The sequence below is a fragment of the Castor canadensis genome, chromosome 1, assembly GCF_047511655.1.
Source record: "Castor canadensis chromosome 1, mCasCan1.hap1v2, whole genome shotgun sequence".
Classification (NCBI taxonomy): Eukaryota; Metazoa; Chordata; class Mammalia; order Rodentia; family Castoridae; genus Castor; species Castor canadensis.
In genome coordinates this window covers 33875395-33893866 of record NC_133386.1, presented here as the reverse complement: position 1 = coordinate 33893866, position 18472 = coordinate 33875395, and the positions used below count along the sequence as shown (strand labels likewise).

The window sequence follows — 18472 nt, the reverse complement described above, 5'->3', positions numbered from 1 at the left end:
GTGGCTGTGTTGGGTTTTTATCTTAGTGTGTATGTGCTACTTCTGTCCTTGGTCTGGGTGTAATTTAGTATTCACTAACTCACAACAGTAAAACTAACAAAACAAACAAACAAAAAAAACCCAAAGAAATCAACAGGGAGAGATGAACAAACAAACAAACAAACACACAAAAAAAACCCTCCAGGTTCAGGAACAATAGATTTTCAGTCTTAGTTTAAGTTCTGGTGTTACTCCTCCAGATCCAGGCCTGGTGTTGGTATTTAAGCAGAAGCTCTGTCATAGTCTCGCCAGGTGGTAGGTTCGTGTTTTTTTTTCTTTTGTTTTTCAGTGGCAACTTCTTCATCAGCAACTCCCTCAGTAGGGTGTGGCTGTTTGAATTTGTATGTTGTCCCCGAGTTCCAGAGATCAGCTCTGTAGCTCACCAGCTGTCCTGCTTTGGAGTTGGGCTTTCACTGTGTTGTTTCCTGGGGGCTTGTTTCTTTGCCTCACCCCCTTTCTCTGGGGCTAGGTCAGTGATCCATCAGCCAGCCCCCTGCTGTCAGCATGTTGTGATGGTTTGATGATTGTTCTTCAATTTTGCAGTGTTGTTTGACTTTCCATGTTGCTCACTGGCTCAGGAGATGAGCTTTGTGGACCGCTACCTGCCCTATTTCAGGCAGCAGCTTATCCCCTGCCCGCTGTTGGCTCTTCTGCCTTTCCAGCCTTTGTTTACTGAAAATTTGCATGGAGATCAGCTCCTTGCTCCACCCGCCTTCTCCAGTGTGCTTTCTGCAACTCCAACCCCTCTGCTGTGTGTTAGTTTTCAGTTCCTCATTTATTGTTCAGTTTTTTGTTGTTTTATTTTTTGCGGGGTGGGGGGAGTGGTCAGTCTGCCCAGGGGGCTATGCTGGTTTATCCCAGGGTTGGCTGGGTGAATACCCTGTGACGCTTGGCACTCACCTGTTTGGTCTGTCGAATGTTTTCCAAGAAGTTTTGGAGCTGGCGTCTGGTGATGCGAGAGCCCTCCTGTTTTCTCAGTGTAACATGGCATGGAGAAGTTTTCTGAGGGCTAGGGGTTCAGGGTGTTGAAGTTTTGATTCTCCTTGGTGCTTTATTTCCTCCAAATGTGGCTCCAGCATCTCAGCAAGACTTTTGATTCATGGAGCTCACACTGCCTGCTTCTGCACCCTAGTCGCCATCTTTGATCCCCTCCTTCATTGGCATTTTTAGTGTATTTTTTTCCTTTTCTAGCATGTGATAAGATGTTATCTTGATGTATGAGTTCACAAAGGCAGATGCTTCAGGTTTTGTACTTTTCATTTTCAAAAGATTGGTCCTCTTTCTATACCAAAGTTGTCAGAGAGTATTGGAATATTTATGGAGTACAAGGACAAAAACACCACCATTAGCATGATGTACTATACAATTCAGATGCTGTTTGACTAGGGAGTAGAGTTTGACTTCAGCATCCTTACCTCAACTCAAACACTAAGGATACTACAGTCTAATGGACAGACCCTGTGGTCGCCATGGTCATGAGGAGACTCATGACTCCCTCCTCACAAGGAAGAGCACAAATGCATATGACATGAACTTCAGAGCCGGGGAGTAGAAAGACACATTCCTTGCCCCTTCTTCAAAGAAGAAAAAACTGCAAACACAATTGTTTTAACTTTTTTAATGTAAGTCCAGGGATAGCCTCCTCTATAGTTCCAAGATTCCCTCTGAATAATTTCTGGTACATATCACATTGCAATATTTCCCCCCAAAGTGAGGGTAAATACATTTTTAAGTAAATATATAAGTATTGCTCTCTATTTACTCATTTTCTAATTTAATATATCATTGCATTGCATTTTAGATTGATTATAAACTGATACAATGGTATAACATTTATATAAAATTACAATAATATGTATACTATTATATTTGTAAAATTTCCTACATTAAGAGAAATGGTTCATTATCTATAAATATTAATTAAGCTTTGTCTATTTTCTATCTTAGAACATTATAAGAATACTTCTTTTAATATGAACAAAAACCTTCTGATTGACATGTTTTTGTGTACTCTTATTTGATAATACTCGTTTAACTTTAACTGGGACATATTTGTAAATAGAACCAGTTGTGAAAAGTACCATTTTTTGTGATAGTCACTACTTTATAATTGCCTCATGAATGTTCTAATTTCTTTCTGTTTTCCTTCCATATGAATTGCCTGCAGAAATCAGTATGTACATGTTTACTTGTATGCCTCTTGGTAACCTTTATGATGCTTCATTGCCTATTGCGACATCCTTCAGCTTTGCATGGTGCCATGTTTTGGTACAGCATTAAACATTACATAGCTATTCTTTACACTGTCACCATGGTAATGCTAGATATATATAAGTAAACTTCCTCTATATAAGGGTAATATGGATGCATTTGATATAAAATATTTTAATAGCATTATGAAAAAGTAGTACAGTATCTGTATGTTATCCACATAAAAGTGGAAAATTGAATTCCTACACAGATTAAACTAAATTTACAATACTTCTAATAACACAAATTCAGCCACAGAAGCTCATGTGACTTCCTTGCATTGAAATAAATTAAGACTGGGTTGTTGGTTTACCCTCCCCACTAAAGCCCATTTTCTCATCCTCCTTCTAAGTCATTTTATCAACTTCTAAAGAATTTTATTTAGAGAAGCACACAGTTAAATTAGGTCTTAACAAATAAGCAACTTCTTGAGATATAAAAATATTCTGTTATTCATAAAGTCAAAAATAAAGCTGCAAAATAAGTAGAAAAAAATAACAATACCCAAAATATCAAAATCTGAAGAATGACTAAGGCTGTCCTCAGTAAAAAATGAGAGCAATTACATTACTAAAATTAACAATTTTAGGCAATAAACTCCAGTTGGAAAAATAAAGTTGAAATAAATGAAGAAAAAGATGAAAACCAATTAATGATTTGAAGACAGAGAATAATAGAAACAATAAATCCAAGAGGTAGATCTTTAGGAATATAAAGATTAAAAATTAAATGATTGGTGGGTCAAATAAAAAAAATCTACAAAAAGGCAAAATTCTGAAGGACATATAACAAAATAAGGGAGAATTTCAGCTCATAAGAAAGAGTGCTTGGCAAAACTCTATGGTAATAAATTTTAGAGCCTCAAAGTTATAATCTTCTAGAAAAGCATTACCTTATCAAAATCTATCTGAAGAAGTTAATAAAAAAATCTACTCAAACAATTAGGGAAGAAAGTGAGAACATTTTCAAAAACTACTGCACAAGACAGCATCAGACTCAGTATCAGAGATGATTTACTTTTCAAACCTTCAAAAAGATAATTTCCATATGGCTTTAACTGCTTCAGATAGTAGAGAAAAGGGGGAAAGAGAAACCTCCAGATTCCAGGTTGAAGTATTTGGTAGAAGTTTCTGAGAGCTTTAGAAGAAAAGGATCTATTATTTACCTAAGCCTAAGTAATTGTTGCTTAGCTACTTTTTGTCTTTCTTATGAATCTAAATCTAAATTGTTTTCCCTCAACTTTAGAATAATTTATAGAATATCAGAGTGACATTTGAGAATTAAAGGAAAGGGAAAATTGTATATTAAAACTGGACAAAATAAAAGGGTAATTGTATGTTAGCTATACAACTATGTAACAAGGGCTTTGACCCTGATAATCTGTACTTCAGAAAGAAAATACTGACTTCTTGACCAAACAACACTATTAAAGTTAATAATAGACCCATGTTCTTTTAAACACCACTAACAATATAAATCATATTTGTGAGCGTGAGTTCAAAATACCTATTCCAAATTTTAGTTTAAAACAGAATAATTTACTTGTATTTGAGCATGTTGATTCAGCCTTGAGGAATGGTTCTCAGTGGTCCAAGGTCAGTCATGAGCAGATCATTCTTTGTCTAACAGGACAAGTAGCCTTAGACCTTACTCAGGTCTACTTACTCACCAGGGTCACAGTGACAGAAAATTGGACAATACACGGTCATTCAGATAATAAATGATACAGTCTGAATAAGGCTGCCAGCATCCCAGGGGTGGAGTAACTGGCTTTCCATGTGCTATCTGGCCTCGCATGGAAAGCACATACTCAAAGTGTGTGCATCCGTGATAACCTTCAACTATTTTAAGGTTGAAACTTTGGAACCTGCCAGTATTCAACCTTTTCTAACCTACAAAAATGGTAGTTTAATATGGTTCGACCTAATATATAGCACAGCATAATCAACTATTCTTCAAAATGAAATTGAACTGCAGCTTGAAAGATTTAATTAAAGTGTAACAGAGGCCTTCAGTCTAAGGGTTATAGAACATCAAAATGTTCTTCAAGCCACATTTTGATAGCTTCTCTCAAACATGTGAAAAGAAAGACAGTGAGGAAAAGAAAGAAAACCAATTTTGTGTAATAACCCTGATTTAAATACAGCTCAGACTTGGACAGTCTAGGTGACATTTTAAAGATGCTTTCATTTTCCTGCTTCTGTGACTAAACTTCTGTTCCATAAAGGTTAGCTTTCTGACTGAAGCTAAAAATTAAGCATTGAATTAAGCTCATCATATTTTCTACTTTCAATGCTAATTTTCACCTTAATCACAAAGCCAAAGACTTTCTCTAACATCTCCTCCTCTGGCCTGCTTGAGTCCCAACTGAAATAGTCACGTTTGGAATCACACTGTACTTCAGCAGTCATGGCTTTGCTTTGTCACATGGATAAGATGAAATCGCTCAGTTATGCATACTGCTGTTCTGATTTCTTTATGTGTATGTGTGTCTCTATGTGTGCATGCACTCATGCACACACATGTAGCACACTCATGTACACACATTTACAGTCATGCACACACATGCACTCATGCACACACATGAACACACATACACACATTACGCATATGCACATGTGCACACAAATGCAGCACACTCATGTGCACACATGCACACACAAGTGCACACATACACACATGTGCATAAGTGCATGCACACACTCGTGCACACACATGCATACACACATGCACAGACACATAACTAATTTTGTTTCATGCAGTTGCCGATGCAGATTCTACTGTGAAAAATCTAGAACATGAAGCTGATCGGCTGATAGATAAACTCAAACCAATCAAGGAACTTGAGGACAACCTAAAGAAAAATATCTCTGAGATAAAGGAACTCATAAATCAAGCCCGGAAGCAAGCCAATTCTGTAAGCTCCTTTTCTTTTTTTCAGAATCAGTAACTGCTTATAATTTTTAGTATTAATCCCAAAGGGAATATCTTCCTCCAATGTACTATGTTGAATCATCTCTGACTCTTTCCTTGAACTTGAAGCTATTTAGGGCAAGATAGAAAGGGGAAGTTAGTTTTTTTTCATAACTTTCAAAGCCATTTCATGAGAAATTATAACTTTTTTAAGAGTTAGGAATTCTGGTATATTTTATAATTGTTTGAATAGTCTAATGCAAATAGTACAAATTATAAGTTTATTGTTATATATTAAATAGGCATGAATGGTAGTGCCTTTCATTTGATAAAAGCAAAAAAGCCAACCATGCAGACTGAATGAATGAACAAGGTTACATGGGGAACTAGCAAAGAAGAGCCACTATTTTATATACAATGTATTATTTCGTCTGGGCATAAGCAATAGCAAAAATTCCTTTTGTTACGATATCTACATTTTTTTTTATTTGGAGTAAGAATAGGAAATTATTTAACTTAAAATTTTGCTCTGTACTGGCAGGATACTAGGATAGAAGCAGAACTGTATAGAAACTAGCATGCTAATAAACCAGGACATGTAAGTATCAATGTGAGTCTTTAGCTGGCCTAGTAAAGTCATGCCATGATGACTTTAGGAGTGATTTTTAAGAAGACAGTCTTTATGCTATCGGGCATCAATTTAAACATTTTTAGATACTGTAGTCTTCCATCTCAAAACTTCATTTTTAAAAAAATAACCTCAGAGTTAAGAGGATCAGAAAAGCCTTCCTCCTTTTTTATTAATGTAGGCCAGTTTGGCCTCAAAATGAAGGTCTTTCTGTTTCAGCCTCCCAAGTACTAAGATTACACATGTATGCCATCGTGCCCAACTAGAAGAGCCCTTTCTTAATCCATCAGCTCATGATTTCTTAGCAGTGGCCAAGAAAATGATTTCTGAGTGATAGCATATCCTTTATTCTCCCGTTCACAACCAAAACTTCTAAACAAGGCCAAGAAATAAATTCAAGGTGCACCTTGAAAGGAACTCGTGCCTGACTGAAGAAAGACTTAGACAATCACAAAAAACTAGTGAAGATGACATTACATAAATGAGAGTAAAGAAGCAGTGATTGGATCTGGAAAGACAGGGGTTCAGCTATCATATGAAAGCTCCATCATATGGGGGCCAGGTGACCATTGCATATGTAAAGCAGATAAAAAGAAGCCAGATATTACAAGGTTTGAAACTTTATCTAAGATTTAGACAATGTAGAAGAGGTATCTCTTATGTTCATTGCTTCTTACCGTGAAATTCACAAAAATGAATGAGCCAATTCTCATACTTACAAAGTTTATACTATAGTAGAAGAAATAAGACATATACAAACAACTCCAAGATAATGAAGAACATTGGGCCATGTTACATGAGCCATAAGGAGTGCTATAAAAGTTTTAAAGGCGAGATCATTTCTCTTAGGGTCAGAAGATTTCCCAAAGGGAAGCATTTGAGCCAGACCTCATATAATGGTATAGTGTTTGGTCATGGGGGGCTTGGGTGGGAGACAAGGGAAGAGATTCTGAAACAAGAGAATGGGCTGAGCCAGGGCAGAGAAAGAAGAAAGTTTCAGGGTCAGGTCATGACAGAGCATTTTACTTTGTCAAGAGTAATTGATAAGTGAACTTTAAATTTGAAAGGTCAATGGAAGCCAGGTTTTATCGTTATTAAATGGTAAATTAAGCAGCATCTGTCATTTGGTTCTTGGGATGAACCTCATTGTTGAGGATAAGCTGAAAGTTTTTAAGCATGAAACATACCATAAGTGAGCTATGCTGTTTTTAATAAAAATCCAGAAGTAGTTGGTGAAACAAGAGAGAGAAACAAGAAAGGACCCATCAAGGGCAAGAGAAAGGAAGAGGTTGATATGTCACTTCTCTTTGTATTTTGCAATGTTATCTTTAAGGAAGGAATAATAGTAAATATTCTCTTATGAATCACACATTTAGCCACAGTTTCCAGTTTAGTCACCCAGTGGGGAAGTATGACATTTTTATTTCTTCATTGTAAGAAATCTAAAACTCTTCACCTGTTCATCAGTTGTGAGAGCTTCTTCCACTACCCCCCAAAAAAGACAAAGTTCTAACATGTAAGTATGTCTAAAAATACAAAGTGAAAGATAGTATAAAGGAAGCTAGAAAAAGCGACCATTGTCCATTCCTTTCAAGGAAGTTTTTGTTTACTTTTGCAAGTGGAAATTACAACAAATGCCCTATTTTTTTATTCAAGCAGATAATTTTTTTTTCAAATGAATTTTGCACTAACTGGATTACATTTTTTTGATTTGTAAATATATTAGTAACTTGACATAAGTTTCTGGTTATAACCCTAATACATATTTGATATTAAACTTAAGAAAGATATTCTTAATTGATAAATTAAAGACATTTATTTACAAGTAGCTTTCTTTTGGTGTTTTGATTATTCAATTGAGTGGCAATGTACGCCTTTTAAATGAATGGCTTAGTGACTGTATGAAAAATACAATGAAAATAAGGTAGACATAATAAGAGACTCAATAACATTTGAGTTCATGATGATTAGCTGGTGAATAATGTTATATAAGAAATACATTAGCAATATCTAATGTTTAGTGATTACTCTTAAAAGTCTTACTAAGGAGTAACATTGAAAATGCAATAATTGGTAGAGGCAGTCATCCTAACAGAACGCTCATGTTTCACAAATTTCTCCCCCCTTCAAGAGGGATTTATCCTAGAGATTTCTTCTAAAGAAATTTCTAGATCTGGCATGTTGATTAGCTTTTTAAAGTTTTCTATAAAACATACCTATAATTAGAAATAAAAACAATGTATTTCCAAGGAGAAATTAGTAGTTATGAACTGTTTGCCAACAATTTATATTGCCTGAATTTTTCAGGTGCTGGGGGTATATTCTAAACCATAAGCCAGAAGACAGAAAATGCAGATGGTTTCTATGTGAGTCATTAGGAGCTGACGAATAGGTTATTTTACAAGATTAATTGCTATCATATTGGGTATGATAATTTCATTTTGTTCAGAGAGTCATATTTTTAGATATTTAAAGAATGCCATAAAGTATCCAGGAATGGTGACACATGACTGTAATCCCCACATGCAGGAGGCTAAGGCAGGAAGAGCCAAGAGCCAAGTTTGAGACCAGTCTTGGCCATGATTAGACTAAAAACATTCCAAAAAGTAGATTAATAGCAAATCCTAGTGACAATAAATGTCCTTAGTTTTAAAATGGCTTCAGCTGCAGTCTCAGCTGGAGCTTCATCAGTCTTCTTAGGTCTCAGTACTTGATTGCTGTCATCTATACTTTGGAAATGTCCTTTTCAATGCACCAATCATGTAATCTGTTATTCCTACCAGGTATATGAAAGCAAGTTCTGAAACTCATCCTGTGACTAAGTTCCACATATATTCAGTCATTTCATCTCTAAACAATAACTGAGGAGTATTATTGAATTAGTCTTTAAACAAATAGGATTTATTTGCAATTAAGCTAGCCATAATATGCCCTCTAGCTAAGCTTATAAAGCATTTATGAAGTAAAGAGAAAACAAACTACATTACTTTGGGCTTCTAAACTGGCCCCACTATGTTTATGAAAATGATTTCTTGCCAGGGATAGCTGAGTCTATTACTTAGTTCTACTCATGAATTGCAGTTAGATCTTTATTTCTTGTTCTTTTTGATCCTTTTATGATATCAATGGAACTTATAACCTGCTTCATATTTTAAACTTGCTCAATGCCAAGGTCTTCTGTCATGAAGGTTTTGGTTCACTTGCTGCAAATTTCTAAAAACTCACTGTATTTTATGCCTTTTCCTGAGCATTAAAACTATCTAAAGACTGTACTTTTCCAACCTGCCTTCTACCATATGGTCTTTGTCTTATGATACTTTATCCTTTTAAACTCTGAGTCCCTAAATTGCTCTTTGCATAGCTGCTATGCTATCATACAACATGCTTTGCCAACTCCTATTGCACATTTACTTTATACTGTTAACATCCAGGGTAACAGTTGTACATTTCCTGGTTCAGGGTTTCTGTAATTCATTTTGATTCACCTACTCTCAGTAATGCATGTAGAAAGGAAATGCCATCATTTGCTAAACAAAACTAACTTCCTGACAAAACCACATTAACAAGAAGATCTTGAAGGCACAGAGCAAATACTTTGAGAACCAGATGTGACCCAATCCCAACCCTCAATTGCTGGGCTGGGCCACACCATGAGAGGGAGACAAAGACAGGCAAGCAGTCTAAGAAGTAGACTTTCTATATCATCCCATCTGCAGCCCACTATACACAGGGCTCCAGGATTTACCCCACTCCTGGTGAAGTATGAAACAGCCTCTGTTTCTCTCCAGATGCAATTTGGTTAGCAGATCAGGTTAAGCAACAATACATACAAACACATGACTTATGCAGGATCTACAGATGTAACAGATCTGCTGTAAGCCCAGAAGTTCTCAAATGTATGTGAAGCTACCGAATTGTCAGTATTTTAAGTCCCTCCTCAACTTTCCCTTTACAGTTGGAACAATTTTGCATATTACACCTCCTCAGCATAGTTTGCACTACACTTGGAGAGAGGCCACAGTGCTCCCAACACTCACATCTGATGAGACACTTGGAGACACCTCCTTATGTAACCATAATATGGACGCTGGTTTGGTGGCCTAGCTTATCTGGTTTGAAATCTGCACAGGCCTTGCAACAGTAATGTTAGTTGGATTTCTTCCAAATGTGCAAACTGTATAAACAGCACAAAGTGCTAAAGAAATAAGAAAATGGAAATTCACTACTTGTAAGGGCCAACAGGCTTCCTGAAGCTGAGCCTTTGAGCCAGAGGCAACAGAGGTTTTACATCTTCCTCTCTCTCTGCCTCCTACTTTTAGTTCCATCAATCAGCAAAGTAACAATTTCTCTCTGAGTTCAACCATTTACTTTGCTGTCCTGAAAACGCCCCTTTGATGGTGATTTTTTTTATCTAACTCAAAGGAAATTAAATCAAATAATAAAATAGTGTCCCTTGTGATTGAAGGAAGGCTTCCTGAATGAAAGTAAAAATTGGTGTGAACAGCAGCATCATTCTATTCACATAGGAATTCCTTTCTTAGCAATTTATGGTAATTTTTAAAGTACTATTCAAAAGAAAAAGGAGATATATTATATATATTAGTAGTGATAACCATTAGAAATTATTTCCATTTCACTTCCTGGCAACTTAATAAAAAAAGTGTAATTTATTCTGAAATGTATGTTCTGAGATGAAATGATTAATACTCTTCTTATTGTTAGAACATCTAGAACAAAATCTATTTGGCCTTTTTTAACTATAAGAGCATGGAAGGGCCAGTAATTTCCTCTTGAAAACTAAAAGAAAAATGATTTTCCTACTTTAAGTGATACTAAAATCACTGAAATTTGAATTATAAAATTTTATTAAATAACCTTAATGGAAATCATTCCTATTAATTTCATATACAATCCCCCTTTGAAAAGTTCCTGTAAAGGAGAAAGGTATGAAGATAAGAATTTGTTAGTTGCATGTTCAAAAATAGTAGCATGATAACAAGATGGGGATCTGTGAGCCACTCACTGTCAAAATGCTGTGGAGAAGTGCTCTTCCGTGCCCTCATTAATAAGCATAATGGTGTCTTCATGTGGACATTTAATGGCACTATTTGATGATTGAAAAATAACTTCAAAGAAAAAAATGATGATGGCTTTGTGGTTGTTTGGGTGCTACTTTAAACTTTCTGAGAGATTTAGTCTTGGGACTTTGTACCTTGTTTTTCTTGAAGATCAAAGTCTCTGTGTCTTCGGGAGGTGACTGCATTCGAACATACAAGCCAGAAATCAAGAAAGGAAGCTACAATAATATTATTGTCAACGTCAAGACAGCTGTTGCTGACAACCTCCTTTTTTATCTTGGAAGTGCCAAATTTGTAAGTCTAACATTCAGCCTTTCTTTAGGCTGTTGTGTATGTGTAGAATCAGAGGTTAATCCTGATATTGAGGGAAATGTACAGAATTCAGTAGCATGGTCCCCAAATTTTCTAATGTAGCCCTTCAGCTTTAAAAATCTTAGAATCTTACCTCAAAAAGTTCGGAACTGTCAAGTTATGTCAGAAGGCACATAAACATGAAGAAAATCTTTTATAGTATTTAGGCATATTTGCTTTCATTTGTTGGTCTAGCAGCATTTATTCTGATTTGCATTTTCAGCTCTAGCTATTTAAGAAGAAAGGCTTATAGGAACAAAGAATATTTCCCTTTTCAAACTAAGAAATAATAAGCTTTCATGCTAATGAAATAAAAAGAACAAATTGTGTACTAATTTCTTACCAATGAAATTTCTTCTAATTTGTTGAATTTATGACTCAAACTGAAACAACGTAAGTTGTATCTACAAAAACCCACAAATGTGTTCCATTTGAACCATTTTATTTTGCATGTGTGGATATTTTCCAAAATGAATGAGGCTTTCTAACAAACCAGTAATAACATCATATATTCCATTTATGTGAGGAGCTTTGGATCATGTTGGGTTAAAAAAAATTATAGCTATCCCTCAAAAATGTCAGTGTCTTTGGTGAAAGCACTAAAGTATTCTCAATCCAATTATTTTACATCTTTGCAAATGGGATGTGTTGAAAAGACTCCACTTGTCTCCTCTTTCACAATATTTTGTATCTGACATCTATTGTTTTTGTATTTCTCTGAACTAGATTGATTTTCTGGCTATAGAAATGCGTAAAGGCAAAGTGAGTTTCCTTTGGGATGTTGGATCTGGAGTTGGGCGTGTAGAATATCCAGATTTGACTATTGATGACTCATATTGGTACCGTATTGAAGCATCAAGGTAACTATTCAATAATAATTAAAAAATCAGAATTTTAAAGTCTGTTGCTTATTTGTGAGAAAGTCTCATTTCCATTTCAATAATGTAACTGTGTATAAATGTACATACATATAAAATTTATATATGTATATGTATAAATGATGTGTGGGAATGAGTACATTTTTCATGGCCTGTTAAGACATGACATACTTTCAAGGTACTGACAAGAGTGACCAGTCTACTTCTGATCTCTTTGTTCACTGGTAGAAATCTGCAGTTTTCAGTCATCTTACCTCACTTGAAAACAAAGCAATGACACTCATTAGACAGAGGCCAGAGAATAAGACCTGTCATTATTACTTACCTTTTGTATACACATCTTCTCTTCTAGTCGGCATAGCAAACATTACTACAGGCATATGCCATGTCAAAAGCTGGCATCCATATGTGACATGTCAGATCCACACTACTTGAAATGGGGGGTAACAGGAAATTGAGTCAGTAATTCTATCTCTGCAGCTTTAATTCAATTATCAGCTTCTAGGAACATATGTATTACTTATGGAAACATTCCTGTCCTCATTATTTCCCTTGTTTTCTCTTCTTTTTCCAATTATCCACTCCTTATTCTACCCAAAGCAGCTAACAGTAGAGTGGTATGGTTAAGGGCCCAAGGGGTAGAGATGAAGTTGGTCAGAAATGGGTGAAGAAGACTTGAAGAACTGGTCATTGTTAAGTCTATATGAGTGATACATAGAGTTTCATTTTGTTTATATATGTTTAAATTTTCCACAATAAAAAGTTTAAATGAAAAGTAATAGTTTTAGTTCCTTTTAAAGATATTCAACAAAAGTGTGTCTCTGTGTGTGTGTGTGTGTGTGTGTGTGTGTGTGTGTGAGAGAGAGAGAGAGAGAGAGAGAGAGAGAGAGAGAGAGAAAGAGAGAGAGAAGCAGGGAGGAGGAGAGAGAAAACTCATAGAACTCATATATGTGGTGGTGGTGGTAGAGGGTTTAATTACTTTGTGGGTTGAAGGACATTTATTCTCATGGAGTACAGTTCTGTCTGAAAAGAGTCATTCTGTTCAAAAAGAAACTTACTTGAAAAATTCATTCTTTTGTTCTCATGTATTTCACTTAACACTGCCCCCTCAAAGAAGAAATGTTTACCAAAATGAGACAGCAGAGAGAGAAATATGACACTGAAGTTTTGTTATGACTGCTTGTCTAAGAAGAGAAACCAGATTTTCATACTTAACAATTCATGGAAAACAACCCTTAAAAAGAAATGAAATGAAATAATAATAGCTTTCAAAATTCTGTTAATTGAATTTAAAAGTGAATTTCTGTGCAATCTGTATACAAAACTCAGGAAAACTAGCTATTATGCTACAATAAAAAACTTGTTTAAGTTGTATATATTGGAAAACATTAACTTATTATGTAAAGCAATAGGAAAGACGCTTTCCATTTGACCTATAGTAATTCTATCAGCTGAATGCTACTGTGTCATTTCATATGAATGGACACTATTGCTCTGGTTGTTTCTGGTAGAGGTGACCATAAATATCCAATCAAATCAGACTCTGGGTATTGACTTGACATTTAATGAATTTTGAATATTTGAAACTAAATACTTAGTTATCTATTAAATTTTCTAAAAACAACTCTTTATATTTTATAGCTTTTAAATCTAAAGTTTTCAGAAATGTGACACCTATCTCATTTTCTATATTTCCTTCCCCTTCATTTCAACACATATCCTTGAAGAACGGGGAGAAATGGTTCTATTTCTGTGAGAGCTTTAGATGGACCCAAAGCCAGCATTGTGCCCAGTACCTACCATTCTGCATCTCCTCCAGGGTATACCATTCTAGATGTGGATGCAAATGCAATGCTGTTTGTTGGTGGCTTGACTGGGAAATTAAAGGTAATATGCCTCTTCCTGTTCTGTTTATTTCAACTTTATAGACAACTGAGAGAAGGCATGATAAAATTCTGCAAAAACTTGGCCATTGTTGACTCAACTTGTGTTTAGGAAAATAGGAATCTATTTTGAATAAGAACTTTCTTCTTTGAATTGTGAAAACTCAATGTGGAGGCATGACATTTGTAACCCTATGTTTATTTACTTCAGTAGCTGTTGCTTTTCCCTTAACTGTGGCATCCATTTTTTATATTCTTGTTTTAGTTGCCTCAAGAGCAAAGTGTTTTTTAAATATACCTCATCTTCTGAATCAATTTATGATTTATAAATATGAAGAGCTGTAAAGTTCATACTCACATTTAATTAAAAAATTCATTAATATCTTGGGAAATATCACAGGGGCCATAAGCTTTCATCATGATCTGGTTTTAAGAGTTTTTGAGTTACTGTTCCCCTTATTCTTATAGAGTAATGCACTTAATTCTCATAATTGCTTCATGACAGTTTCTTGTGCATTTTAAATTGTAAAGGGCCTGCATTTTAAAGAAGCTTATGTTGATTAAATGAAATTAAGTGTTGAAAAATGACCTGTGGGTGATATACAAGAGCACAGCCAAATATAATGAACAATCCTGTACTCGTTCAAATCACCCTGGAATCAGATTAGTCAGAAAATGTGAAAAGTCAGGGTGACCCCAAATTTATGAGAATTCAGCCTTCATATAGAGTGAGATTGTTTTATTTGCTTTGTGTATGAGATGACTGTAAATGATAAGAATTGATTCCAAAACTATACACTAAAATCATGCTCACTTCATAGAACTGCATATAAATATATATGATGCATAATAATATATTGGTATATTGCCAACTTTTTCTGCTTCTAGGAAAGATAAATATAAGGGTAGCTCACAAAAGCCATGAATTTTGAAATCAAATCCAGGTTGGGTTTCCTCCTCTACCACTTCCTAAAATATGACCTTAAGTAAGTCACTTAAACCCTTGGGCTTCAATTTTCTGTGCTAGAAAAGAATGGTAAAAAAGTTTCTGCCTTGCTTGCATATTGTAGGGTACAATAATACATTTTGATAACCTTTTTTTAACCTTTATCATGTGCTAAGTAACATCGTAATTAATTCAGATGTTTACTCATCTTCACAACAATGCCAAAAGGTGTGTCTTAGTCTATTTGGTCTAATGTAGCAAAAATACCATAAAACTGGGTACCTTGTAAGCCACAAATAAATTTTTTACAGTTCCAGAGGCTGAGAAGTCCAAGATTAAGGTGCAGCAGATTTGGTGTCTAAGTACCCTTTCCATATATAAGACACCTTCTTGCTGTGTCCTCACATAATGGAAAGAGTGAGTAATAACCCTGGGCTTCTTTTATAAGGGCACTAATCCCAGTGTTGGAGGTATCACCTTCATTATCTAATCACCTCCCAAAGGCTCCACTTCCTGCTACTATCACCTTGATGGTTATGTTTTCAACACAAAGAATTTTGGTAGAACATAGACACTCAAATAGTAGAGAAACTGCTAATACCCTCCTCATTTTATAGTGATGGTGGAATACAGAAATTGAATGTCTCGACCAAGTGGCACAGCTGGGATTTGAACACAGGTTAACAGGCACAAGAGTCTCCATTCCTATTTGCCATGCTTCAGTGCCACAATGAGAAGTGAGACCTTGTGTGTAAAAAACACAAGACGCCTCAGAGATGGTATTCACACCTTAAATTGCACCTTATATAATTCCTATTATGCAGACATAACTGGCACAAAGCAACTTATGTCAGCCTCAGGGAAAGAAAAAGACAAATGAAATATATAGAAAACCTTAAGAAATCATTTTGACTAAGAGTTTCATGTGTCCTCCCACACCAGAATATGAACAAAAGCTGTAAACAAGCAAGTAAATGAACTTGCTGATGAAAATTCAAATGAGCAGAAATTTTCTCAAATGTAGCATTTCGGAATATGATGAGATATAAGAAGCAAGTGGAATCCACAAGTAGGAAATCAACCTCTGGAAAACTAAAAGGCTCCAACTTACGATGGAGCATTTTCAGGGACCTCGCTGACTTGTAACAACGGCTGTGATCAACAGTCTCTCTGTGTGACTAAGGCAATAGGAAGCTATTCATGTGCATGGATTTAAACTAAAGTTGTAGCTACAAAGTTTGAACAATTTATTGACCATCCAACATCTTTTCCTAAAATCCAAACATATCAATCTATCCTCCACTCCAGATAATTCAGGTAAATGTGGATTAGCTTTGGCATAGAATTTCCAAAGTCATGAACACCAGAAATATGGCATTTATTTATTTGCTAAGGCTAAAACAAATAGTTGCATAAACTGTGACAAGGTTGTCTGGAGTGTTTCAGGTCACTTCCCTCCTTTGTGATTGTGCTATGCATCAAACATCTTACCCTATGAAAATGACACCAGGGTTGGACTTCAACAGATGCTGGAGGTACAACATCTCCATGATCATGCTGTCACAAACTTGCTGTCTTTTTCTTAATTCTCTTAAACCGGTTCCAGCCTGGTTGTAAATGGTAATGAAGGTTAAGGATGCACTATTGTAGTGAATTTATATGCATGTGTCCCCTCTACTTCATGTCATCATTGTGACCATTGTGGCCCAGATTTCCCCAAGAACATGATGCAGATGCACTCATGCTTAATCCACAGCTACTATGTGACAGGCACTGAACTTAGTGCCATGAATATCCAATGTCATTCTCACAAGACCTCATGCGATAGACAGAATAAAATCTCGAAAAGGTTCAACAGCTAGCCTAAGGTTAGAAGCTGGAAAATATTTAAAGTTTGCTCTCAGTATCTATGGGTTCACCATCTTCAGATGCAACCAACCAAGGATCAAACATATGTGAAAAGTAAAATTGCATTTCAATGGAACATATACTATTTTTCTTGCCATTATTAAATATTGTATAACAGCTATTTACATAGAATTTTATTATATTAGGTTATATAAGTGACCCAGAGATTATTTAAAGTATATGGGAGGATATGTACATGTGATGTGCAAATACTACCTCATTTTATATGAGGGACTTTAGCATCTAAGGACTGTGGGATAAAGGGGGGTCCTGGAACCAATCGCCTGTGGATACCAAGGAATGGTTGCATTTGCTAATGGGGAAAATACCCACATTAACAAATGCAGCCCCATTTGAGGTAGTATATCAAAAAATAACCAGGGATCATTGATGAAATATTTGAGCTTTCCTCCTTTTATTGACCCATCCTGAAGTCACTGTGAGGGTATAATATGGTTAACAGAAGAATGTATGCAAAACCAAGAATGTCAGAAAGATTGGACAGTTTCTACTGCTATAATTCACAGATTCTGCAAGACTATTTGACCAGTTCTAAATTCTAACAAATGTGCTATCTCTCTCCGCAGAAGGCTGACGCTGTGCGTGTGATTACGTTCACTGGCTGCATGGGAGAAACACACCTTGACAGCAAACCTATAGGTCTGTGGAATTTCCGAGAAAAAGAAGGTGACTGCAAAGGATGTACTGTCAGGTTAGTGAAAATGAGCGATCTCCTAAGGTCTGTTCTGTGTATCACAAAGTTTTTATTTTATTATATAATGCTGTTATGAGGTGCAGCTGTTTGAAATGATTGTGCTAAAAGGTGGATTCACTAGAGGCCAATGAAATTTCAAGATCCTGCCCACATTTGTGCAGGCATTTTCCAAAGTCCTTGGAGTTATCTTAGCAGTAGTTTTACATAGTCATATGTTTGTATAAAATTTGCCAAGGTAAGAAATTTTAACCACAGCCAGTTAAGACTACTATCCCTTTCTAACCAGAGTCCCTTCATGTCCAGGGTTTTTGCTTATCTATGGATGTCTCATGGTCATAATTGTTATTTCATCAAGAGATTACTCCCTAAAATGATAAAGCATAAATTTAGAGCCTTAGCTCAGCTTCATTCCCTACAGGACCTTTCAGATTGACACATAAGGTCCTGTAAGTACTTCCAGTGAAAACCATGGGACTTTGAGACTTGACTTAAGGGGAGAAGAAGAACAAGAGGCCCAAATAGGCCATAGTATACTTCATCAGTTAAGACAGAGTCTAGAACAAACAAGAATTTGAAAATACATATGCAAGGCATATATAGGGAATAAATATTTTATATAAACTTGAATAGAGGTTTTAAAATCATTAGTAGAAGTTTTCTCAACTTAAAATATTTAGAGCCCCTTAATTATTTGAGCCTAAAATAAATTACTTGTATTAAATTAAAACTATAAAATACACATTAAACACCTGGCAGCTTAATGTGATATTCATAGAAATTCAAAGGTGATAAGGAATTTGTATTTTTATTTCCAATTTAAAAGGCACATGCACATTTCCAAAATCCAAATCCCCCATTAATGCAGCAGATCACACTTTATATT

General features: G+C 35.5%; 1 protein-coding gene across 4 annotated transcripts in view; it reads left to right on the top strand.

Moving 5' to 3' along the window:
- Window positions 1-18472, top strand: part of Lama2 (laminin subunit alpha 2) — a 630868-nt gene that overhangs the window by 563969 nt on the left and 48427 nt on the right. For all 4 annotated transcript variants that reach the window (XM_074074982.1, XM_074074980.1, XM_074074975.1 and 1 more), the window contains exons 44-48: window positions 5052-5206; window positions 11059-11202; window positions 11986-12119; window positions 13865-14024; window positions 17462-17586. In XM_074074982.1, coding sequence (XP_073931083.1) covers window positions 5052-5206; window positions 11059-11202; window positions 11986-12119; window positions 13865-14024; window positions 17462-17586 — 718 coding nt within the window. The remainder of the gene's footprint in view (window positions 1-5051; window positions 5207-11058; window positions 11203-11985; window positions 12120-13864; window positions 14025-17461; window positions 17587-18472) is intronic.